Source organism: Schistocerca cancellata, chromosome 2 (assembly GCF_023864275.1).
Source record: "Schistocerca cancellata isolate TAMUIC-IGC-003103 chromosome 2, iqSchCanc2.1, whole genome shotgun sequence".
In the NCBI taxonomy this organism is placed as follows: Eukaryota; Metazoa; Arthropoda; class Insecta; order Orthoptera; family Acrididae; genus Schistocerca; species Schistocerca cancellata.
Genome location: NC_064627.1, coordinates 498,397,409 through 498,424,781, shown reverse-complemented (window position 1 = coordinate 498,424,781; position 27,373 = coordinate 498,397,409). Strand labels below are relative to the sequence as shown.

Below are 27,373 nucleotides of genomic sequence, written 5' to 3'. Positions count from 1 at the left end.
GCTCTGTCAAACTCTTCACGCAGTATCGTATCTCCCATGTCATCTTCACATACATCCTCTTCCATGTCCATAATATTGTCCTCAAGTGCATCGCCCTTGTATAGACCACCTATATACTCCTTCCACCTTTCTGCTTTCCCTTCTTTGCTTAGAACTGGGTTTCCATCTGAGCTCTTGATATTCATACAAGTGGTTCTCTTTTCTCCAAAGGTCTCTCTAATTTTCCTGTAGGCAGTATCTATCTTACCCCTAGTGAGATAAGCCTCTACATCCTTACATTTGTCCTCTAGCCATCCCTGCTTAGCCATTTTGCACTTCCTGTCAATCTCATTTTTGAGACGTTTATATTCCTTTTTGCCTGCTTCATTCAATGTGTTTTTATATTTTCTCCTTTCATCAATTAAATTCAATATTTCTTCTGTTACCCAAGGATTTCGACTAGCCCTTGTCTTTTTACCTACTTGATCTTCTGCTGCCTTCACTACTTCATACCTCAGAGCTACCCATTCTTCTTCTACTGTATCTCTTTCCCCCATTCCTGCCATTTGTTCCCTTACGCTCTCCCTGAAACTCTGTACAACCTCTGGTTTAGTCAGTTTATCCAGATCCCATCTCCTTAAATGCCCACCTTTTTGCAGTTTCTTCAGTTTTAATCTACAATTCATAACCAATAGATTGTGGTCAGAGTCCACATCTGCCCATGGAAATGTCTTACAATTTAAAACCTGGTTCCTAAATCTCTGTCTTACCATTATATAATCTATCTGATACCGTCTAGTATTTCCAAGATTCTTCCATGTATACAACTTTCTTTTATGATTCTTGAACCAAGTATTATCTATGATTAAGTTATGCTCTGTGCAAAATTCTACCAGGCGGCTTCCTCTTTCATTTCTTAGCCCCAATCCATATTCACCTACCACGTTTCCTTCTCTCCCTTTTCCTACACTCGAATTCCAGTCACCCATGACTATTAAATTTTCGTCTCCCTTCACTACCTGAATAATTTCTTTTATCTTATCATACATTTCATCAATTTCTTCATCATCTGCAGAGCCAGTTGGCATATAAACTTGAATTACCGAAGTAAGCATGGGCTTCGTGTCTATCTTGGCCACAATAATGCGTTCACTATGCTGTTTGTAGTAGCTTACCCGCACTCCTATTTTTTTATTAAACCTACTCCTGCATTACCCCTATTTGATTTTGTATTTATAACCCTGTATTCACCTGACCAAAAGTCTTGTTCCTCCTGCCACCGAACTTCACTAATTCCCACTATACCTAAATATAACCTATCTATTGCCCTTTTTAAATTTTCTAACCTACCTGCCCGATTAAGGGATCTGACATTCCATGCTCCAATCTATACAACGGCAGTTTTCTTTCTCCTCATAATGACGTCCTCTTGAGTAGTCTCCGCCCAGAGATCCGAATGGGGGACTATTTTACCTCTGGAATATTTTAACCAAGAGAATGGCATCATTATTGAACCATACAGTAAAGCTGTATGCCCTCGGAAAAAATTACGGCTGTAGTTTCCCCTTGCTTACAGCCGTTCGCAGCCCAGCACAGTAAGACCGTTTTGGTTAGTGTCACAAGGCCAGATCAGTCAATCATCCAGACTGTTGCCCCTGCAACTACTGAAAAGGCTGCTGCCCCTCTTCAGGAACCACGTTTGTCTGGCCTCTCAACAGATACCCCTTCACTGGTTGCACCTATGGTATGGCTATCTGTATCATTGAGGCACGCAAGCCTACCCACCAACTGCAAGGTCCATGGTTAAGCAGTAATAGATGATGAGTGTCAGTTGAAAATTTCATAACAAGACAAACTGTATATAGAGATTAACAACAATCCTGTGAAACGGATAGACTTTTATTCACCATACAGATGAGACATTGAGTTGCAGACAGGCAAAACAAAAAGACTGCTGTACATTTCAGCTTTCAGCCAAAAGCTGAGATTACTTCTAATGTAGAACAAAGAAACAAACAAACAGCACAACTTTTGCACACACACATGACCACTGTCTCTGACAGTGGCCAGAGACAACGCTTCTTTGTAAGAGCGTTCTGCTTGTGTGTATTTGTAAGTGTTATCTACTTTAAAAGAAGTCTTTTTGAAGCTTAAATACATACTAGTCTTTTCATTGTACCTTGTTGTGATTCAGTGCATCCTGTATATTGTGAGTAGCAATCTATCGTTTCCTAATATTGTTGTTATGCCATCCTAAACTTTCCATTGTTTTATAGAGAGGGATTAATTTAGACACATTTGTGCACAAAGTACTGACAAAAAATTGATACTGAAATTTTTATGACAGTTGTTTATAACAGCTTTGTGTGGTTTTCTGAGTAATAATTTAAGCTGTTGATCAAATGAAATTTAACACAAATATGTAGGAATTATAAAACATACGGTCACACCACTGATTACAGCTACACATATATACTGCACCCTTAACGATCAACACAATTTGCTGAGCTTGAAGGTAATGTTCTAACACTTTGGTGACTGCTCCTGAGCATAGTGCGGGTCAAAACACCATGTTCAAATGATTGTGTCCAAGTATAGATTGGGCTGCAATTTTCCCAACACATGAGCCATCTATTACTGAAAAAATGGACTCTTATCATACAAGAACAATGTACAGATGTCCCACTGTCTGTCCCTTTGCAAGTGCTGCTTTCTGCTGTCAGTTTCTACAAACATTTCTGAAGACACTTTAGAGAATGAAACAGCTGATGTCGAGAGTATTGGGCCAGTATTTGATTGTGTTGACATAATTTTGAGCATGTACTTGCCAGTTTTCACAGTTTGCTGTAATTCTGCTACAAAAACATTTTTTGTTAAGTGAGCAAGAAATTTTGGAAGCTCGAGAGGAAGAAAATGCTCAATAACTCAGCTCTCTATTTTCTGTCATCCTTATTTAAAAATTTGTAATCTTTCAAAGAACCAAAGTAAATCTTGAAGCTTGGCCTTTTTTAGTGTTTATTACATTTTACGATACATCAATTACATATGTGACAGTAACATTTTAAATAATGGCATAAATGGCCAGATTTCTAGGCCCAAAATTCTAAGTGGCTGGTCTCCAAAGCTAGTCGCGTAAGTAATTAGGGAAGTCTAGAATTCTTCTACGTACTATGCCATTTAGGACAGGAATACTTTTCAACTGTTAAGCAAATGAGTCGCCAAACATTGTTGATACTATATCTATCACTGCTGGTAAAACCAGAGTTTCTGCAACCATGTGTGGTTTCTTGCATTTAGCAATTCCATGAGAAATCTAATAAGAGGCTACAAGGGCCTTAGATGTCACATTCGTCATTCTAGCAAAATTCTTCTGGATTTTCGCGACAAAAAAATAAAAAAATGATAAAAAAAAATCTTTTGGTTTCCCGTTAATTCAGGATGTTTGGTTTCAAGATCTCTCTTTAAGTCAGTAGGTTTTGTGCTAACAGCAGTTAACTCATTAAACAAACTACAAACTGCAGACGTTCTTCATCATTGGTTGTAATTATGAAGTCTAGCACTAAATAGTTCTCATCATACCTCTTCATTATCGCCTTTGGAGTATCTCCCTCCCCTCTGCCACTTGACAGACCACTGCTGTCTTGATGTTTCTCACTAATCAGGAACCACTTCATACTGCAGACAAGTCTTCCTCGCAAAGTTATAATTATAAGACTATAACTATAGTTGTCATTATAATTATAGTCTTGGCTAGTGCATCTCAATGCATCCCTATAGTAGACACTATAAGGATGCATTGAGATACACTAGCCAAACCTTCCACTGCACGGGATAGTTATGGAAGGATTAGGCAATAAAGGGTATTCCGCCCAGTATCGAAGGAATCACTGCCACTCAGGAACAAAGCCTACTCAGCTTACATGGTAGGCTTTGTTCCTAAGTGGTGTTGAAGGAAGTCATGAAGCTCGACCAATCATTTCAAACAATGCTGATAACGTGACAGCGGTTTCATTGTTGTCGACCACGTCTGGCGTTAACACCGATGTCAGCCGAAATTCAAGCCGATCACTGGCATATCGTTTGTTTGACAAAAGATGAAGCGAATTGTTTGTTCCTAAGAACATATTTTTGTTTTCATAATTATATGTGCCCCTTTGCAACCCCTCCCCCCCCCCCCCCCTCAGGGTTGCGTCCCACAGTTTGAGAACCACTGTCTTGATCAGATCCAAAACTTCATTCCGGCATGTAAAGAACTGTCTGGGTACATCACAAAGTGAGGTTATTACACTGAAGCAAAATGGGAATCAACCACCTGGGATATTGAGAAAGTAACTGTGTTTTCTTTTGGGTGTGCAACATGTGATAAGAATCTAATGGCTGCCTGGACAATAACAGAATCCTCCAGCCTAGTACACTGGCTGCTGTGTTCTGTATCTCTGTACACATAGTTCATGTTCTTTGATGCTGAACACACATTTTCCTTAGGAATTTGCATTTGCAAAATGGAGTATGCATTTTCTCTTTCACTATGTGACAAGAGTACCTCTATTGTACATTCTAGTGTCTTTTCCATTTGTTTGGAGATGCTTTTGTCACATATGCTGAAGGTACCTAGTACTTCAAATGTGTTCACCTGTTTACTAACTGTTGAGGCAACAACAGCTAAGCTGGAACCATGATTTGATGCATGCTTTTGGTAGAGCTAGTTTTCCACGTTCTGGTTCATCTACCATTCATCCAAATGTTTCAAATAATTATATTAGTGGAAGAAGGCACCAAATAACTAGTAGGAACATCCAGATTTATAGTGACAATAGCAGTCATACAACCAATTTTTACATTCAGCAGAAGATTGACTGACGGCAAACGACACTTATATCAAAGGTGCAAAGTACCATAACTCACAACTAGACAAACGAGAAGGTAATTAAGCAGTGATCTAGTATTAACTGAAAATTTAGTGATAAATAATGTGTGAACATCTTACTATTTGAACTCAGAAAATGATACAGTATGGACTGAAAAACTGTTAAACACTACATAAATTTTTTCAGGTTACAATGAACAATATGTATGTATGTTAGCTTTAACATTGTCTAGGCACAGAAAACTTCATACTGTGAACACAAAAAATAATGGAAAAGTAAAAAACAGAAAAAAATTTAAAACCTCACACTGGGATGATACGCATATGCTCCACAGAGCACAGGATAACTAATTCAGTTCAGAAGAATGTAGCAGAGATACTGAGTTGCAGGTAGATACAACAAAAAGACTGTCACAATAAGCTTTTGGCCAACAAGGTCTTTGTCAAAAGCGCGTGCGCACACACACACACACACACACACACACACACACACACACACACACACAACCACAGTCACAGGCAGCTGAAGCCAGAGGGAGAGGAAGGAATAGTGAGAGAGCGGGAGGGAGGAGAGGAGAGGAGAGGAGAGGAGGATACTGTCAGAGAAATGAATGAGTAGAGTGTGAGTGTGAGTGTGGGTGTGTGTGTGTGTGTGCATTTTTCACAAAGGCTTCGTTGGCCAAAAGCTTATTGTGTGGCAGTATTTTTGTTGTGCCTATCTGCAACTCAGTGTCTCCGCGAGTAGCTACTATCCTTTTCATGATACTGTTACATTCCATCCTGGATTTTCCATTGTTCAATTCAGAAGAACGACAGAGAGAATTCCTTTTTCCAAATAACCATTTGACTGCCTGGATTCAAATTATCTGTGAAGTAAATGACGGGAAAGTATGATTTCCGGTGTCCTCGTGCTCAAGGTCGCGCTTCACAGCCGAGAGCTAAGGGGCCCACAGGAAGTTGTGTTTTGATAAGGCAGCTGCAAGAGCAACGTTTGTCACAAGACGGCGTCAGTCGTCGAGCAGCCTGTCTAGCAGCAGCACGGAGTCGCAGAGATGCCGTGCTACTACATGAGGAGAAGGCACACACGCCACATAGTTTATAAGGCTATTGACAACATTGATATTAATGTTAATAGCATTAATGGGCAGGTGTTTTTGCATGGCCTTTCTGTTTCTTGTGGAGGAGTTTTTAATTTTACTCTACAAAATAATGATTAGAATAGAGCTCCAATGGATGGGTGACCGTAGCAATTGTACAGTACCCAGGAGACAAAGTGTCTAAAGTTCAAGGACTTGAGGCATTTAATGATAGAGACATTATTGCCTATTGTACCTATCATATTGCTGAACAAATATCTTTAACAAATCATGGTCCTGTCATTCATTACCTTGAGCAGTCTTATCTATATTAAGACATGCAAATTTTTTTCTTACCGACATCTGATTCAGTAGACAGTATCAACCTACTGGGAACTCAATTACAGTAGAAACATATATTGCATTATTGTGTGCCCAGGTACATAAATTTCTTCTTCAATATTTGGGATGGAATACATTCCTTGGTGTATTTGAAAGATAAAGCTGTCATTGAACATTACTCAAATTTGCTCTCTGCCAGTAAGATCTAAATTTAGCTTAACATTTCCAAAATGGCAACTCTTACTTCAAAGGGGCAGGGTATGTGGCAGCTGAGGTGAGCAAAAGGGAAGGGGGAGTTGAGGCGGGCAAAGGGAAGGGCTGTGAAAGGGGTTAGAGACAGAGAGGTGGGAGAAGGAAGACAATAATAGGAGACAAAGGTGGGAGGGAGTTGGGAAACGATGCAGAGAGGGTAGAGGGGGGGGGGGGAGGAAGAGGAGAGATGTGGAAGAGTGATGGGTGAAGAGGGGAGAAAAGAGGAGATGGAGGGGGAGGAATGGTGAGAGTGCGGCAGAGAGGAAGGGAGGATGGTGTCAGAGAAAGGGGGAGGGGGGGAAGAGAGGACGACGTCAGAGAAAGGGGGAGGGGGGGGAAGAGAGAACGGCGTCAGAGAAAGGGGGAGGGGGGGAAGAGAGGACTGCGTCAGACAAAGGGGGAGGGGGGGAAGAGGGGACGGCGTCAGAGAAAGGGGGAGGGGGGGAAGGAGAGAGAGGACGGCGTCAGAGAAAGGGGGAGGGGGAGAGGGAGGACGGCGTCAGAGAAAGGGGGAGGGGGAGAGGGAGAGAGAGGACGGCGTCAGAGAAAGGGGGAGGGGGAGGGGGAGAGAGTGGACGGCGTCAGAGAAAGGGGGAGGGGGAGGGGGAGGGGGAGAGAGAGGACGGCGTCAGAGAAAGGGGGAGGGGGAGAGAGAGGACGGCGTCAGAGAAAGGGGGAGGGGGAGAGAGAGGACGGCGTCAGAGAAAGGGGGAGGGGGAGAGAGAGGACGGCGTCAGAGAAAGGGGGAGGGGGAGAGAGAGGACGGCGTCAGAGAAAGGGGGAGTGGGGAGAGAGAGGACGGCGTCAGAGAAAGGGGGAGTGGGGAGAGAGAGGACGGCGTCAGAGAAAGGGGGAGTGGGGAGAGAGAGGACGGCGTCAGAGAAAGGGGGAGTGGGGAGAGAGGAAGGGGGAGTGGGGAGAGAGGAAGGGGGAGTGGGGAGAGAGGAAGGGGGAGTGGGGAGAGAGGAAGGGGGAGTGGGGAGAGAGGAAGGGGGAGTGGGGAGAGAGGAAGGGGGAGTGGGGAGAGAGGAAGGGGGAGTGGGGAGAGAGGAAGGGGGAGTGGGGAGAGAGGAAGGGGGAGTGGGGAGAGAGGAAGGGGGAGTGGGGAGAGAGGAAGGGGGAGTGGGGAGAGAGGAAGGGGGAGTGGGGAGAGAGGAAGGGGGAGTGGGGAGAGAGGAAGGGGGAGTGGGGAGAGAGAAAGGGGGAGTGGGGAGAGAGGAAGGGGGAGTGGGGAGAGAGGAAGGGGGAGTGGGGAGAGAGGAAGGGGGAGTGGGGAGAGAGGAAGGGGGAGTGGGGAGAGAGGAAGGGGGAGTGGGGAGAGAGAAAGGGGGAGGGGGAGAGAGAAAGGGGGAGGGGGAGAGAGAAAGGGGGAGGGGGAGAGAGAAAGGGGGAGGGGGAGAGAGAAAGGGGGAGGGGGAGAGAGAAAGGGGGAGGGGGAGAGAGAAAGGGGGAGGGGGAGAGAGAAAGGGGGAGGGGGAGAGAGAAAGGGGGAGGGGGAGAGAGAAAGGGGGAGGGGGAGAGAGAAAGGGGGAGGGGGAGAGAGAAAGGGGGAGGGGGAGAGAGAAAGGGGGAGGGGGAGAGAGAAAGGGGGAGGGGGAGAGAGAAAGGGTGGGAGAGGGCAGAGAAAGGAGAAGGATGGTGTGAGGTTGGCTGGGGTGAGAGGTGTGCGGGAGGAGAAGAGGAAGAGTGGTGAGGGGTAAGAGGGAGAGGGGGGAGAGGGGGAGAGAGAGAGAGAGAGAGAGAGAGAGAGAGAGAGAGAGAGAGAGAGAGAGAGAGAGAGAGAGATATGGGGGGGTTTATGAGTGTGTGTGTGAGAGAGAGAGAGATAGAGAGAGAGAGAGAGAGAGAGAGAGAGAGAGAGAGAGAGAGAGAGAAAGAGAGAGAGGGGGGGGGGGGAATTCTTTTCTTCTACTTGCTACAAACTTTTAAAACAAAGCCGTTTTTCCATGTTTATCTTCAATTAAACACAACTTTATAAAAAGTAGTAGTCTTTTTTCTTAATACTGATGCAACAACAGACCCTTTCTGTATGTTGGAACAAAAAGTAAACAGAAAATTCATAAAAAAAAAAAAAACACTCACTGGATCTGGATTAGCAAGTTCAGAACCTATAACAAGCCCAACACCTTGAGAACCTTCTTCCACCTCTTTTAACCTTTCAGTCTCTCTTGGTTTCTCTTTGCCTTCTTGCTCCCTTAGTGGGTTAGATTCTTGACTAGAATGATTCCCTCTCAGTTCTTCTCTTTCGCCAACCAAACTTTCATAATGTGAAACCTGACGTTCCTGAAATATAAATAAAGAAAACAAAAACAAAATTTAAAAAAAAGTGAGAAAAACAAAAAAAAAAAAAAACTGTTACACAATAAGAATGTAGCCAACCTAAATATGATAATAGATATTACTTTCTCCTAACCTCCCTTTTAAAAAAGGGGTAGGATACATTTTTTTACTTTTTTCAAAGTTGTTGATGATTATGGAACATTTCATTGCACATATAGATCCCGGAATAAATTAGCAGATCAAGACCTAGTAATGGCTCTGAGCACTATGGGACTCAACTGCTGTGGTCATAAGTCCCCTAGAACTTAGAACTACTTAAACCTAACTAACCTAAGGACAGCACACAACACCCAGCCATCACGAGGCAGAGAAAATCCCTGACCCCGCCGGGAATCGAACCCGGGAACCCGGGCATGGGAAGCGAGAACGCTACCGCATGACCACGAGATGCGGGCATCAAGACCTAGTGAACTTGTACACAACCTATGATAAAAATTTTAAACGAGGAAGTGACAAATTCGAATAATGTGTACTTACTGGACAAAATCAAATGTAATAAGAAATGAAACAGTCTCTCCACTACTGATCTTACTCTTAACAATATTTACATAAACGAAATGTACAAGACAAGGAAGATCTTCAATGAACAGTTTCCGACGTGTAAATGAACAGCCAAATTCCAAATTAGCTCTTCATGAGGCGAGGGATATTTTTAAGCAACAAGGACCTGTAATTTGGTATGAAATGACAAACATCTATAATCACTAGGGAACAAAATGAATTTATGCCACAAAAAATATGAAGAGTTCCATTGTATCAAGTAAGATTCTGAAAACCAACTCTTGCAACAGTAGTAGAAAATGATGTCATATCTTTAATGTAGCATTGTACCAAGGTACATTTTCTGGCACAATTAAATGCTTTTGCTAACAGAGAAAACTGAGCAGCTGGAATCAGAAGACAAAGTGAAATGAAACCTTGCCCACTGATAGGTTATATGGTTTTATTTTAGTAATTACAAAATCAAGTTAAATGAACACTGAAATTGACAGTACAAGCACATTACTAGTTCCTTATTTAATATAAGATGCTGCATCGCTTGGGCCTGAATGCATACACCATCTCCTTGGACATAGATATTACACTTCTCCTGAGGTAAGCCTGCCTAGTAGTGTTTTAACTGGCTGTCGATATCCCAGACATTGGCACTGGGATGGAACTGATGTCTAAGCTGGTGCCACACGTATTGTGGACAGATCAGGGCTTTTACTACCTAAGGATTGTACATCAGCATCATATAGCCTGTTCATAGACATACATGCCATGAGAGGATGAGCACTGTCTTGTTGAATGATGGTACATTAATATTGTCTTATGAGAGGTTGCACATGAGGATGCCAGATGACAGATGTACTGCAGTGGCACCATTGTTCTATTTATCACTACGAGGCAACTGATGGCTTTCAACACACTATGTGTACCACCAACACATCTCTCCAAAACAACAGAGTGATTTGCCTTCCCCCCTTGGTGCCACCATACTTGCAAGCTTCAGTTATCTGAGATTCTGCACAACGAAGATTCATTGCTGAAAATGATGTGATGCTGCTGCTGCTCATCAACATCCTATCCTTCCCAAGTATGGCACCACTTTAGCTGTCAAGCTGGTGCCAGCAGTGCACTTTCTGTGTGCAATATATTGTGCCTCACTCCAGTCCTGGCTGCAGTGGCCATTTCTGTCACAGAGCACACACAGCCTACCATACTAAATTACTGTTGCTGCTGTATCTGTTTACTGACACCACAATGAAGACAAACCCTACATTTCATCATTTCTTTTGGGTACAGTACAATTCAAAACACAGAATATCTCACAGTCCCACACAGAATTGTCAAGAACAATACTGCACTTGAGTCAATTCAACAATGCTTGAATTGGACCTCCATACCGTTGCCAGGTGTTTTGCTCTTCCAACAACAGACTGATCCTGATTTTGTTCCTTCTTGGCGGCACTTCTCTACAATTTCGTGATTAAGAATCAGAAGGGACACTAACAATGATAGATTTTTCCCTAAGGGGAATTTATAAATAACTATGAATTTGGTACACGCGTCTTGGGTGTGTAAAAATAACTTTTCACACAATCTCATGGTTTTTAGAACACATTCAGTATCACATCAACCTTTTATACTACAATACTACATCAATTGACATCCAACACACATTTCAGTTTCAGTTATTCTAGATTGCTTTGGTGGTTCATTTTTCCTGTCGATACCATTTCAATAGAATAGTTGGACAAACAAACACACACACACACACACACACACACACACACACACACACACACACACACGCCCGTCCGTGAAATCCAATTCTATATTCGACACCAATTCCATATTCGACGCCAATTCTATATTGCCATAATGAAACTAATAGTATCTTCAGACAAAAATTTAGTAAGAAAGTTTTGATAGAATGTAAATACAAGCAGAGGACACCATTTTTTTGAATGTTTGTATTTATTTCCACACACGAGTTTCTACACACCAAGATCCATGCATTATTTAATTATGTAATGTCTAAAGCTGCTTCAAACCTTTTTTGGTGATCTCTTCATCCTCAATGGTGGTTTTGGCCTCTTTGGTTGAGAGTCACCATCAAAAGAGATGTAAAACCCTTTCTCTGGTCCACTATCTCCAGGTGGGGAAATGTCAACATCACTACTAATTTTACTCTGAGGTAATTCTTCTGGTTCATGCTTCTGGAAGGAGTTATGAGAAATAGTTGGTCGTGTTGGAGAAGGAATTCGGTATGTGCGACTGCCAGAAGTAATATGAAGTCCTTTTATATTTTTGGCCAGGCCTTCATCTGAAGAACTTGGTGCACCTACAAAATTGTACATGTTCTCTTAGCTTTTCCAACAGTGACAGGGGAAAACAGTTGTATAATAATTATAAGAATTTCAGAATATACAATTTGAACCTAAAAAGGCATCTTTAAAATTAAGAACTCAGAACAGCAACAGCACAGCTATTTGCAAGGAATTTATAAAAATGTCCCACCTCTCGCGAATACCACATCACAGTGAGGTAATGTCGGTTAGTCTGAAATTCAGGTAACTGTTCTACACAACTGTCTTATGAAAGTAGTAAGAAATTGTTAATCCTCCCAATCTGTCACAAAGATAATACCTATATCTGTAATATGGATACGAGGATAGATTCCTAAGTACCAAATAAAAGAAGTGCTGAGCAGACAAACATCATGTAAGCATGTATGTACCAGCCGCCCCCCCCCCCCCCCCCAACTCTCTTTAATATATATATCCAAACTGTACTGTGTATTTTGTTCACACGAACCCGTAGCCACTTTATCTACATTATGTTACCATAAAAATGCTCAGACATATGGGGATAGGGCAGAAAGGAAATAAGTGGGACATCCTACACTCCGTTCAAACAAAATAAAGAAATATCATAGTCACTTAATACAAAAAGAAATTGCAACTGATGTTTTCCTTTTTTGCTTTCTCGTTGTTACTTAAAGTAAACAAAAATTGCTTTGGTAATTTCTTAACTATTAGGTAAGAATTTGCTGTTCAATGCCTTTTCTTTCCTGTAATAAGGAGATTACTGATGATACCTATAAAAGAAATGCTCTGTGGCTCCATATCATCAACAGATGGTGTTGGTACAGGTGCATGCATCACAGCAGGACTTTTGTTCTTCTCCAGCATTACTGTATCTCCAGGTGGTTGCTGTAGGCTTAGACCCCCTCTACCAGGAGCATCTCCACCGCCTCCTCGGTGCTGTGGAGATGCAGTTTGTTGCAGGGGTGTGGAAATGAACATCCCACTAATAGGTGATGGCTCTGTCTGGTGTAGCTGGAAACCGCTACCACCTCCTGACGAAAAAAAAGTGAATAAAATTTTGCTGTATCCATATGTGTGACATTTTATTTATGTAAGATTTTAAGAAAATTACTGAAGTTTTACTTTGGATATACAGTTGAATATCTATCACAGTATCTTTTCTGAAAGCCTGAAAGTAATGCAAGGAAACAATATTTTGGAAACGAGTGTTGCAGAATACTCATAGGAACACAAACAATATCTCAGATATTTTCCATGGACAGAAGAACAGTTATACAATCAGAGAAGTTGAGACCAGGAATTATAGTACCTATGTTATCCACAATTCAACAGCTAACAAATTCTTTCTACTTGTACTCAAGTGAAAATGCTACTGGAGTGACATAGATCATAAGCTCTCTGTGAACATAAATTTCGATACTACAAGCAATCATCTTCAATAAGAATTAACAAATCAGTTTCTGAATGAGTAAACATTTGTTTTAATGAGGAGTTGGTGGCAGATGTAAATCAACTGTTTGACATACAACAAGACAGTTGAGCATAGTTTCTCTGTGTCTTCCACTGCCAACTGACATGGAAACACACACAATAGTAATCACCACAGAAGAGACACTGTTTTTTTCCATCACAAATACTTTATTGGAACAACTGTGGCTAACCTAGAAATTTGCCTCCTTTCAGGTTTTGTTTCTGACATTTTCAGCAACTGGCAAGTAGTTTTATAAGTTTTTACTTATGTAAGTCTATAGAACAAATTGATACGTCATCTGCCATAATGAAACTAATAGTATCTTCAGACAAACTTTTAGTAAGAAAGTTTTGACAGAATGTAAATACAAGCAGAGGAGGCCATTCACCAAACATCAGAAGCTATGAGTCATCGAAAGGCACACATGAAAGAGAAAGAAAATTTGCTGGCTTTCAGAATAAATTTGTTGTTGAGCTAAGTACACACACACACACACACACACACACACACACAGTGTGTGCCACTAGCTGGACACACAATGTGGGCTCGCATTTCGGCAGGTGGACTAGAGTAGAGTGGGCGTTGTACTGGATGGCATGGGTACAGCGGGAGAGAGGTGGGAGGCAGAAAGAAAAGCTTGGGGTGGGTAACTAGCAGCTCTGAGGGAAGCAGCAGGTTTTCTGGCTAGGAACATGGGAGAGAGGAGTGGTAGGTACATAGGCTTGGCATATGATGCATGGGTACCAGAGTTAGTGGGTTGTGGCAAATGAGGAAGATGATATGGAGACGTGGAAGGTGGTGCAGGACAGAGGAAGGGAAATGTTGGGTGGAGGGTGTGGAGACAGTGGGTTACCACAGATTGAGGCCAGAAGTGTTGTCAGGAGTGAAGGACATTTTGCAAGGGTAACTCTCATCTCTGAGGTTCAGGGAAGCTGCCGGTGGATGGAAGGTTGTGAAGCAGCCAATGAACTCTAACACGTGGTGCTCAGCAGCACGTTGCACCACCATGTGGATTGTGGCAAATGAGGTTTACTCATCATCACAGTAGTTCCACCATCTTAATTTGTTGATGCAGCGGCTGGACTTACGATCATGTGTTGGGTATTGATTGTATGCTGTTGTAAGTATTTGCTTAAATGTGATTATTTAAAATGTGTTACAGAGTACCAATACAAAAGCAATGACCTACACCAATGATGAAACAAGTGGCAAAGATGATACCAGAATTTTGTGAAAAACAGTCATAGCTGTTCGAGAGGCAAAGATGCCACAGAACGTGGAAGATGGCCACGAGAAGAAGGTACAAAGGCCATCCGAAATAATTATTTATTTGTTAAAAGTAATGGTAGCACAGAACATCTGTTTGCTTAAGTGATTCGATAAAGGTTTAACATGTGTCTTCTAGTCACAGTGGAGATGGTATGCTGACAGTCACAGTTAGCAGCTAAGCAGACAGCCACATCTTATGGTCTAGTGGGTTCCCTTTTTTTTGTAATTAAATTCCTATAGCGGGAGATCTTTCTAAATAGCGATGTAAAGAGTGGGCATATATAATACGTTGGATGATTGCAACATTTCATTTCAATGAGAGGACTGTATTCAGACCCAGCACTTATTGTTAGTCCATGATCTGAGATATGGTCAGATACTGATTTGAATTTTACAATGATTTTGGCTGGGGTAATTTGAGTGCTTGCCCTTTTGTTTTACATGTAATTAGCACACTCTGTGATAACTGTGTGTTTGCTGAGCTTATTTGCGGGATTGGCACACACTAAGATGATAGAAAGGGTGCACTGTTTGTTTAAAAGATCAATGGCAATTTACATTGAGAGTAGTGACTATTTGCAAAATATCTGATTGAATAGAAACTAGAAAATTTCTGAATGGAACTATATTTTGGTTGTACAGTGTGGATTTTTTGTAAGTTGTCAAGATATTTCCAGTAACAGTTCAACAATAATAATAATAATGCAATGGAACCATATATGCAAGCACGTCACAGTATTATCATTATTTTCAGCTTTGAAGTGGCATGTGACCATTACATTAAAGAATGGCAATGGGACGCCATATGCCAACACCTGAAAAGGTTTAATTTTGATTGGATTGTTTACGCCAGGGCCCAAAGTGGTGGTGGCACTCAAGTTTTTTGTTTGAGTTTTTTTATTTTAATTGTTGTATCTGGGGACATGAATTGTTGGCACTCCCACTGCTGTTGACTTCTGATGTATGCATAAAAAGATAATAAAGCTTCAGTACATTAAAAGGGAATAAAAAGAATTCCCAAGTATTATTTGAAGAAAAATAGAGTTATCCCCAAAGTAATTTGAGTCTCAAAAGAAAAAGAATACAATAAAATAAAAACTGTACTTTAAAAAGTACAGAAAAGGTATAAATGTAAAGGTATTAGTAGTCAGCTGTTAAACAATGGAAAATCCAGGATGTCTGGTTTTATTGTAGTTATCTGTTAATTATTTGAGTGGGAAGAACAAAGTTCAGAGATGCTGTTTGTTAGTAATACATCTAGCTTGACAATATTATTTGTTTAGAATTTTGTGAATGAAAATGAATAAATGAAGAAATAATTTCTTAAGTTGTGGTTTGCCCTGAATAAATTAACTTTAAAAAACAAAATAAAAAAAGAACGTAGCTTAGAGAGAGAGAGAGAGAGAGAGAGAGAGAGAGAGAGAGAGAGAGAGAGAGAGGGGGGGGGGGGGGTTAATCATTACATGATTTTAGTTATTCACAACTGCCAGTGATGTAATAGTCGGGGTTGAACTATGGTTCCTCCAGGACATATGCAAGTTACCTGAAGATACTAGCATTAATAATTTAGGAGTAAAAGAGACCACTCACTGAATAGCACAAGCATTGAGTTATCAACAGGAAGGTAGGTAGGTAGGTAGGTAGGTAGGTAGGTAGGCAGGCAGGCAGGCAGGCAGGGGCTCCGAGGGAGGCAGCAAATTTTCTGCTGGGAATGCAGGATGAAGGCATGGCAGCTGCAGCCGTTCATGAAGAAGCCTGGCCAACCATAGTTGGCATATCATCAGTGACGAGAACTCCCTTGCCTTTCGATAGCACGAACCCCTTGCCTTTCGATAGCACGAACCCCTTGCCTTTCGATAGCACGAACCCCTTGCCTTTCGATAGCACGAACCCCTTGCCTTTCGATAGCACGAACCCCTTGCCTTTCGATAGCACGAACCCCTTGCCTTTCGATAGCACGAACCCCTTGCCTTTCGATAGCACGAACCCCTTGCCTTTCGATAGCACGAACCCCTTGCCTTTCGATAGCACGAATCCCTTGCCTTTCGATAGCACGAATCCCTTGCCTTTCGATAGCACGACTCCCTTGCCTTTCGATAGCACGACTCCCTTGCTTTTCGATAGCACGACTCCCTTGCTTTTCGATAGCACGACTCCCTTGCTTTTCGATAGCATGACTCCCTTGCTTTTCGATAGCACGACTCCCTTGCTTTTTGATAGCACGACTCTCCTAATCTATACCTGCCAAGTTGTCCCAGTCTGTATCTGCCAAGTTGAAGTCACCTTCTATTGCAATGGCATGATCAGGAAACTTATTAACAATATTCTACAAGTTCTCTCCAAGCCAATCTACAACTACAGCTCCTGATGCAGGTAGTCTATAAAAGCATCCAATTACTATTTTTGATCAACCTTTGATGACATTTGGAATTCATAATAAGTTCACTGGATATCATCAAATTCTTTACAGTAGAAAATGCGCCACTACCATTAATGACTAGCCCAACCTCATGATAAATACTCGATTCAGAACTTAGGAGAGTTTTGTTGCTATTCACTTCTGGTTTCAACCAACTTTCTGTTTCTTACACTATCTGGGCACTTCCTGCATGCAGCCATGTCTGACTTATTAAGGGGAACACAACAATTCCACATCCGCCAGCTGAGATTGAGGAATTAGCACCCAATACAGTTACAGAATCAACTGAGGCTCCAGTTTAGACCTTCCAGTCTGCTCCTAACCGGAGGACTAAGATTGAATCTGGGTATGACGCTACAAAATAGTCAGCTTAGCCTGCACCCCATGTGCAATGCTAGTTGGCTTCCCCAAATGGAACCGAGGAGGGTGGTCTCAGAACACAAGCAGCAATCATCATCCATGGCACTATATGCCACTGTTCGCAGCCGATTGCAACCAGTGTACTTTATAGCCACCAGCAGAGCCCCCTCCATGCCTCAGACAAAACATACTGTGCCAAAAGATAGTCATAGCAGTGTACACTAAAAACAGTATATTATCCACATTGTGTGAAAGGATTTTTTTTTTGCATTCAATATTTTACCTGGAAAAGAATAATAAACTGATTAACATCTGTTTACAGCGTTAGCACCCCACTAAGGCACACTTTGTTGCCTGATTTGTTCCATTCATGGTTGTCAAATCACTGTTACAGCATGTAGTGGTTACTTGTCATTTGCAGACATCGCTTTTGGCAGATAACTTAACAGTTGTGAACCCTTTCAGAGTGTGTTTTGTTTCTCTGTATGGCAAGTTTACTTTGTGCCACAGAATGTGTGAAGCTTGCAGTGGAAGTGTGGAGGAAAGTTGCTAACATTTAAGATCAGTGATTTGCTCATGTTCTGCATGCAGGAGTATTTTAAGAAGGCGAGAGAGAATGGTGTGACCTAACGACCTCTAATGAAGATGACTGAAAGAACTATAAATGCTTTGAACATATATAAAAACGATGTTCTGAAAGTTTGTGAGGAAAAATACTGTGCAGAACAGGTAGGGACTAGTTCATCTAAGCTAAAGACATCTGGTAAAAAGAGGAAGATAAAAGAACAATTCATGAACTTGGACTTGTTCCAAACACAATGCCATTTATCGCCATACACATACACTCCTGGAAACGTAAAAAAGAACACATTGACACCGTTGTGTGAGACCCACCATACTTGCTCCGGACACTGCGAGAGGGCTGTACAAGCAATGATCACACGCACGGCACAGCGGACACACCAGGAACCGCGGTGTTGGCCGTCGAATGGCGCTAGCTGCGCAGCATTTGTGCACCGCCGCAGTCAGTGTCAGCCAGTTTGCCGTGGCATACGGAGCTCCATCGCAGTCTTTAACACTGGTAGCATGCCGCGACAGCGTGGACGTGAACCGTATGTGCAGTTGACGGACTTTGAGCGAGGGCGTATAGTGGGCATGCGGGAGGCCGGGTGGACGTACCGCCGAATTGCTCAACACGTGGGGCGTGAGGTCTCCACAGTACATCGATGTTTTCGCCAGTGGTCGGCGGAAGGTGCACGTGCCCGTCGACCTGCGACCGGACCGCAGCGACGCACGGATGCACGCCAAGACCGTAGGATCCTACGCAGTGCCGTAGGGGACCGCACCGCCACTTCCCAGCAAATTAGGGACACTGTTGCTCCTGGGGTATCGGCGAGGACCATTCACAACCGTCTCCATGAAGCTGGGCTACGGTCCCGCACACCGTTAGGCCGTCTTCCGCTCACGCCCCAACATCGTGCAGCCCACCTCCAGTGGTGTCGCGACAGGCGTGAATGGAGGGACGAATGGAGACGTCGTCTTCAGCAATGAGAGTCGCTTCTGCCTTGGTGCCAATGATGGTCGTATGCGTGTTTGGCGCCGTGCAGGTGAGCGCCACAATCAGGACTGCATACGACCGAGGCACACAGGGCCAACACCCGGCATCATGGTGTGGGGAGCGATCTCCTACACTGGCCATACACCACTGGTGATCGTCGAGAGGAGACTGAATAGTGCACGGTACATCCAAACCGTCATCGAACCCATCGTTCTACCATTCCTAGACCAGCAAGGGAACTTGCTGTTCCAACAGGACAATGCACGTCCGCATGTATCCCGTGCCACCCAACGTGCTCTAGAAGGTGTAAGTCAACTACCCTGGCCAGCAAGATCTCTGGATCTGTCCCCCATTGAGCATGTTTGGGACTGGATGAACCGTCGTCTCACGCGGTCTGCACGTCCAGCACGAACGCTAGTCCAACTGAGGCGCCAGGTGGAAATGGCATGGCAAGCCGTTCCACAGGACTACATCCAGCATCTCTACGATCGTCTCCATGGGAGAATAGCAGCCTCCACTGCTGCGAAAGGTGGATATACACTGTACTAGTGCCGACATTGTGCATGCTCTGTTGCCTGTGTCTATGTGCTGTGGTTCTGTCAGTGTGATCATGTGATGTATCTGACCCCAGGAATGTGTCAATAAAGTTTCCCCTTCCTGGGACAATGAATTCACGGTGTTCTTATTTCAATTTCCAGGAGTGTAGATATTACAAGAGAAAAGAAGATGTGTTGTTGTGTGTGTGTGTTGTGGTCTTCAGTCCTGAGACTGGTTTGATGCAGCTCTCCATGCTACTCTATCCTGTGCAAGCTTCTTCATCTCCCAGTACCTACTGCAAGCTACATCCTTCAGAATCTGCTTAGTGTATTCATCTCTTGGTCTCCCCCTACGATTTTTACCCTCCACGCTGCCCTCCAATACTAAATTGGTGATCCCTTGATGCCTCAGAATATGTCCTACCAACCGATCCCTTCTTATGGTCAAGTTGTGCCACAAACTTCTCTTCTCCCCAATCCTATTCAATACTTCCTTCATTAGATATGTGATCTACCCATCTAATCTTCAGCATTCTTCTGTAGCACCACATTTCGAAAGCTTCTATTCTCTTCTTGTCCAAACTATTTACCGTCCATGTTTCACTTCCATACATGGCTACAGTCCATACAAATACTTTCAGAAATGACTTCCTGACACTTAACTCTATACTCGATGTTAACAAATTTCTCTTCTTCAGAAACGCTTTCCTTGCCATTGCCAGTCTACATTTTATATCCTCTCTACTTCGACAATCATCAGTTATTTTGCTCCCCAAATAGCAAAACTCCTTTACTACTTTAAGTGTCTCATTTCCTAATCTAATTCCCTCAGCATCACCCGACTTAATTCGACTACATTCCATTATCCTCGTTTTCCTTTTGTTGATGTTCATCTTATATCCTCCCTTGAAGATACCATCCATTCCGTTCAACTGCTCTTCCAAGTCCGTTGCTGTCTCTGACAGAATTACAATGTCATCGGCGAACCTCAAAGTTTTTATTTCTTCTCCATGGATTTTAATACCTACTCCGAATTTTTCTTTTGTTTCCTTTACTGCTTGCTCAATATACAGATTGAATAACATCGGGGAGAGGCTACAACCCTGTCTTACTCCCTTCCCAACCCCTGCTTCCCTTCCATGTCCCTCGACTCTTATAACTCCCATCTGGTTTCTGTACAAATTGTAAATAGCCTTTCGCTCCCTGTATTTTACCCCTGCCACCTTTAGAATTTGAAAGAGAGTATTCCAGTCAACATTGTCAAAAGCTTTCTCTAAGTCTACAAATGCTAGAAACGTAGGTTTGCCTTTCCTTAATCTTTCTTCTAAGATAAGTCGTAAGGTCAGTATTGCCTCAAGTGTTCCAGTATTTCTACGGAATCCAAACTGATCTTCCCCGAGGTCGGCTTCTACTAGTTTTTCCATTCGTCTGTAAAGAATTCGTGTTAGTATTTTGCAGCTGTGGCTTATTAAACTGATTGTTCGGTAATTTTCACATCTGTCAACACCTGCTTTCTTTGGGATTGGAATTATTATATTCTTCTTGAAGTCTGAGGGTATTTCACCTGTTTCATACATCTTGCTCACCAGATGGTAGAGTTTTGTCAGGACCCGCTCTCCCAAGGCCGTCAGTAGTTCCAATGGAATGTTGTCTACTCCGGGGGCCTTGTTTCGACTCAGGTCTTTCAGTGCTCTGTCAAACTCTTCACGCAGTATCGTATCTCCCATTTGATCTTCATCTACATCCTCTTCCATTTCCATAATATTGTCCTCAAGTACATTGCCCTTGTATAGACCCTCTATATACTCCTTCCACCTTTCTGCTTTCCCTTCTTTGCTTAGAACTGGGTTTCCATCTGAGCTCTTGATGTTCATACAAGTGGTTCTCTTATCTCCAAAGGTCTCTTTAATTTTCCTGTAGGCAGTATCTATCTTACCCCTAGTGAGATAAGCCTCTACATCCTTACATTTGTCCTCTAGCCATCCCTGCTTAGCCATTCTGCACTTCCTGTCGATCTCATTTTTGAGACGTTTGTATTCCTTTTTGCCTCCTTCATTTACTGCATTTTTATATTTTCTCCTTCCATCAATTAAATTCAATATTTCTTCTGTTACCCAAGGATTTCTACTAGCCCTCGTCTTTTTACCTACTTGATCCTCTGCTGCCTTCACTACTTCATCCCTCAAAGCTACCCATTCCTCTTCTACTGTATTTCGTTCCCCCATTCCTGTCAATTGTTCCCTTATGCTCTCCCTGAAACTCTGTACAACCTCTGGTTCTTTCAGTTTATCCAGGTCCCATCTCCTTAAATTCCCACCTTTTTGCAGTTTCTTCAGTTTTAATCTACAGGTCATAACCAATAGATTGTGGTCAGAGTCCACATCTGCCCCTGGAAATGTCTTACAATTTAAAACCTGGTTCCTAAATCTCTGTCTTACCGTTATATAATCTATCTGATACCTTTTAGTATCTCCAGGGTTCTTCCATGTATACAACCTTCTATCATGATTCTTAAACCAAGTGTTAGCTATGATTAAGTTGTGCTCTGTGCAAAATTCTACCAGGCGGCTTCCTCTTTCATTTCTTAGCCCCAATCCATATTCACCTACTACATTTCCGTCTCTCCCTTTTCCTACACTCGAATTCCAGTCACCCATGACTATTAAATTTTCGTCTCCCTTCACTATCTGAATAATTTTTTTTATCTCATCATACATTTCTTCAATTTCTTTGTCATCTGCAGAGCTAGTTGGCATATAAACTTGTAGTACTGTAGTAGGCGTGGGTTTCGTATCTATCCTGGCCACCATAATGCGTTCACTATGCTGTTTGTAGTAGCTTACCCGTACACCTATTTTTTTATTCATTATTAAAGCTACTCCTGCATTACCCCTATTTGATTTTATGTTTATAATCCTGTATTCACCTGACCAGAAGTCTTGTTCCTCCTGCCACCGAACTTCACTAATTCCCACTATATCTAACTTTAACCTATCCATTTCTCTTTTTAAATTTTCTAACCTACCTGCCCGATTAAGGGATCTGACATTCCACGCTCCGATTCGTAGAACGCCAGTTTTCTTTCTCCTGATAACGACATCCTCTTTAGTAGTCCCCGCCCGGAGATCCAAATGGGGGACTATTTTACCTCCGGAATATTTTACCCAAGAGGACGCCATCATCATTTAATCATACAGTAAAGCTGCATGCCCTCGGGAAAAATTACGGCCGTAGTTTCCCCTTGCTTTCAGCCGTTCGCAGTACCAGCACAGCAAGGCCGTTTTGGTTATTGTTACAAGGCCAGATCAGTCAATCATCCAGACTGTTGCCCTTGCAACTACTGAAAAGGCTGCTGCCCCTCTTCAGGAACCACACGTTTGTCTGGCCTCTCAACAGATACCCCTCCGTTGTGGTTGTACCTACGGTACAGCCATCTGTATCACTGAGGCACGCAAGCCTCCCCACCAACGGCAAGGTCCTCCCGAGTGCTTACTTTGTTAATTTAATGTTGTTAGTTATTGCATTCACATGATGTTTTCAGATCCACTTGAGCATTCCTCTCATACAAAATTATCATTATTGTAGATAGTGAACATCCTGCTGCTTTTGTTCAGATGTGCAAATAATAGTTAAACAAAATCATTTCATACATAGGAGTGCCAGTGACAAGGATACTATAAACCCGTAAAGAAAACTCAATACTGCAGGTTAATAGGAAGTGTGGGAAGAGAGCCAGTAGGGAATTGCACAGATGTTGCTATACAACCGTACTGCGAGCACGCACATTGGCAAACTGATAATGTCGCCCCATTCCACTCTCTACTGTGGTTTGTTGTCAACCACTTTGTTATTCTGATCCAGGTATAGTCTTCTCAACCCCACCTTTGTTTAACAAGCATTTTTCTGCAACTGACACTGCATCAACTTCTGGAGTATAATAGAGTCAAGAGACTGGCCAAAGGAACACTTTTAACATGTAATAGAATGACATGTTGAGATATGGATAACATGCTTATATCATTCAATGGGTCTGTTAACATTAGGCTTCCAGCTTACCATGACAAATGTTATGTCTAGCAGGCTAAAACTGTGACTGTCTAATACGAGGTACACTCCTGAACAACTGCACATCTGTAAAGGTTTGCTGAGTCATCAGATTTGAAAAGCATGGAGAACATGCCAAATTTCAGGGTTAGCATTCATACGCTCTGGTCAAAACCTGTAAGCTGCATAGCAGGAATGATTGGATATTGATCTCGGGTGATTCCAAAGAAGCTAAATGTGTTTTCAGATGGCAGAAGAAAGCAATCAGATGTCTATTAGGATTCATGCCCAGAGAGATCTGCGGAAGCTACTTTATGACTTTGCCCAGCCTGTACATATAACTTTTTAATGTATGCTACAGAACAAGTGGAAAAATTCAACATGATACTTAATAGAGATACTTAATTAAGAAACAACTGACAAGTACAGGGAAAAGGAATACAGTAGAAGAAGAATGGGTAGTTTCGAAAGATGGAATAGTGAAGGCAGTAGAGGATCAAGTAGGTAAAAAGACAAGGGCTAGTAGAAATCCTTGAGTAACACAATATATACTGAATTTAATCGATGAAAGGAGAAAATATAAAAATGCAATAAATGAAGCAGGTGAAAGGGAATACAAACATTTAAAAAATGAGATCAAGGAAAAAGTGCAAAATGGCTAAGCAGGAATGACTAGAGGACAAATGTAAGGATGCAGAAGCATATACCACTAGGGGTAAGACAGATGCTGCCTAAAGGAAAATTAAACAAACCTTTGGAGAAAAGAGAACCGCCTGTATGAACATCAAGAGCTCAGACGGAAAACCAGTCCTAAACAAAGAAGGGAAAGCAGAAAGATGGAAAGAGTATATAAAGGGTTTATACAAGGGAGATGGACTTGAGGCAATATTATGGAAATGGAAGAAGATATAGATGAAGATAAAGATGAGAAGGGAGATATGATGCTGCATGAAGAATTTGACAAAGCACTGAAAGACTTAAGTCGAAACAAGGCCCTGGCAGTAGACAACATTCCATTAGAGCAACTGATAGCCTCGGGAGAGCCAACCAGACAAAACTCTTCCATCTGGTGAGTAAGACGCATGAGACAAGTGAAACACCCTCAGACTCCAAGAATAATATAATAATTCCAAATCCAAAGAAAGCAGGCACTGACAGGTGTGAAAATTACTGAACTATCAGTTTAATAACTCACGTTTGCAAAATACTAACACTAATCCTTTACAGAAGAATGGAAAAACAAGTAGAAGCTGACCTCGGGGAAGATCAGTCTGGATTCAGGAGAAATGTTGGAACACACAACGCAAAACTGACCCTACGACTTCTTATAGAAGATAGGTTAAGGAAGAGCAAACCTACATTTATAGCATTTGTAGGCTTAGAGAAAAATAAACCAAACTTGTCTACTGGAGATAAGCAGGTTTGTGAGGCAGTAGTTGAAAGGAAAGGGATAGGACAGGAAGACAGAGATGATTCAGGAATCAGTGGTTGTGGATTGTCATTGGATAGCCCATTAGCACATTCAACTAGTTATCCCGAGACACCGGGACAAACGACGAGAAATAAGTCAGTTTCAGAGGGTGCCGATATGTGGTCGATGTTGGTAGACTTGATAAAGAAGACTAACGCATCATTAGAGAAGGGTTCAGAAGAAACAAGAGAGTCACTAAAGGGTTTACAAGAAGCTAACACATCATTAGAGAAGGGTTTACAAGAAACTAGAGAAAGCTTAGAAAAGTCATTTAAGGAAACTCTAACACAAGAGCTCAAAACATCGGAAAGGAAGATAGAATGTAATCTGAAGAAGGAAATGCAGGACTTACAAGAACGACTGAAGATGGACATCGACGAGAGAGAGAGGAAGCTACAGAAGAGCATAGACCAAGTCCAGGGAGACGTGGAGAAGATGGAAGGAAAGTTAACAAAAAAGATAGAAGACGATATTGAAGAAACTAAAGCCGAATTGGGAGAAAGGATCACCGAAGTGGAAACAAATTGCAATCAGCGAATTGCCGAGGCGACGCAGATGCAGAAACAATGCAATGATGCGGTTAAGGGAATAGGAGATAGGCAAAATCAACTGGCTGTCAATCTGAGAAACGCTATAGCCGTGCAACAAGAAGAGGATAACAAGAGGGTTGCAATGGAGGTCAGGCAATTACAACAAGGAGTGCAGCAATTAGAGAGCAAGACAGAAGAAATTGATAAACGAATTAGCAATGCCACTTTAACCGTTGGGGAAGGTAAGGTCGTTACCTTGATGAGCAGTGATAATCGGTACGTCCAAAATAATACAGGGCAGAAATTTAGACCGAAAGGAGGGTTGCACCCAATGATATTTATGAAATGGTTAAAAGGAGTCTTCCCAGCACATCTTAAGGACTCAGACAAGATTCAATTTGCAATAGATAGAATGGAAGGTGAGGCCTTCACTTGGGGGGTGAAGAGGAATTCTTGAAGAAATACTGGTCCAAAAGTCATCAGTGTGCAGCAATTGAGGACCTACTCCACCGCAAGTCACTTAGTACATGGAGAGGGACGTTGAGAGAGTTTGCCGGACATTTGTGGGAACTGAACGAGACTTTGGAACAACCCCTGAGTGATGACGTAATGATATCAGCGATAAAAAGAAGAATGAGCCGGAGAATGCAAGAAACTGTATCCGGGAGCCTAATTAAAGATAGGGAGGCCTTGATGGAAATACTGGAACAGTTGGAATCTGTTCGATCACAGGAACACAATCAAGCTAATGATCAAAACCGAGGGGGAAGTAATGACCCAAGGAATTATTTTGGTAATTCGTCTAATTATAGAGGAAGAGGTGGTGGCCATAGGTACAGGAACCATGGTGGCGAACGGCAATGGAGAAATGATTGGAGAAGGAGTGAAGAACCAAGAGATCATGAGAGAGGATGGGATAGGCGAATGAATGACACAGTGCATATAGAAGAGGCGGAGAGACCGGAAAACCGAATGACACTCCAGGTGAGGTCCGATCAAGAGTGAGAGCTACAGGACCCGAACAAACCTACTAAGATATGTTTAGAACATTTAGTTGTTGAACGGACATTTGAAAAAGGGAAATGTTTATTTACACTGTGTTTTCTGATGTATTATAATTAGAATTGCATATTTCATATCGACGATTACCTGAGAATGGGTATAAAACCTGTAACAACTAATTTGTAGTATAGTAATTCCTATGTCATGTGTTCACGTAATAAGTTTGATTGTATGTTGTGTGTTTCATTCAATATGGACTATAGAGGACTATTGCTGCTTGACAAAAAATTGTAATTTGGACAATGCCATGTTTATGAGATGTAATAACCTTTTGTAGAAATTATTGTGGAGGCAGCCCACTACCGGACTCGAGGGATTTTTTGGTGAATTGTAATTTCATTGATTATTTACACTGTGTGTTTTGTTCAGATGTAGTAATGTCAAATTCCCTTGCCGATTCTTTTACGCCAGTGGCTCCAAAGAAGTTTTCGAGGGTGGGGATGTAAGGGGTCCGTAGGCCCTTACTGTAGGTTTGCACTCGGCACAGGTGGACAGGGCAAACTATCAATTAGTGTGTCGTGTTGCGAGAGTGAGTGGAGAGTTGAGTCAGTGGTTCCCGTGTGGCGGGCCGAGCTGTGCGGAAGCCAGCAGTTGTTGTAATTCAAGGTTTACCGACAAAGGGAGTGGCCATCGCCGCGGTTTAACCCCTTTGTGTTAGAATAATACGGGAAAGTGATAAAGTATAATTACGAGAGTGATCAGTGATATTTCTGTGCCGTTATTTTGATTTCGCATCTACCGCGCCGGCATTATTTTGGATTTGCAGTGTTGGATTGCAGTGTTGGATTGCAGTGATTGTATCAGCGTGTGACGAATATGAATAACGAAGAAGCCTGTGCTGAGATTAGCCGTTATTAAAAGTGTATGACGAAGGCAGTGGCTGTCTCCTTTTTCTTGTGTTTTTGAGACGAATATAGGTCTTGATTAGTGAAGCTGTGTTGGCGTTATTCTTGTCACCAGACATTTCATTATTACAGCATT

The 27,373-nt window shown here is 42.3% G+C and overlaps 1 protein-coding gene across 3 annotated transcripts in view; it reads right to left on the bottom strand.

The window, feature by feature from the left end:
- LOC126162039 (patronin) overlaps window positions 1-27,373 on the bottom strand; it is a 445,213-nt gene that overhangs the window by 72,725 nt on the left and 345,115 nt on the right. For all 3 annotated transcript variants that reach the window (XM_049918266.1, XM_049918267.1, XM_049918268.1), the window contains 3 exons: window positions 12,443-12,703; window positions 11,397-11,686; window positions 8,599-8,799 (listed from right to left, as the gene is read on the bottom strand). In XM_049918266.1, coding sequence (XP_049774223.1) covers window positions 8,599-8,799; window positions 11,397-11,686; window positions 12,443-12,703 — 752 coding nt within the window. The remainder of the gene's footprint in view (window positions 1-8,598; window positions 8,800-11,396; window positions 11,687-12,442; window positions 12,704-27,373) is intronic.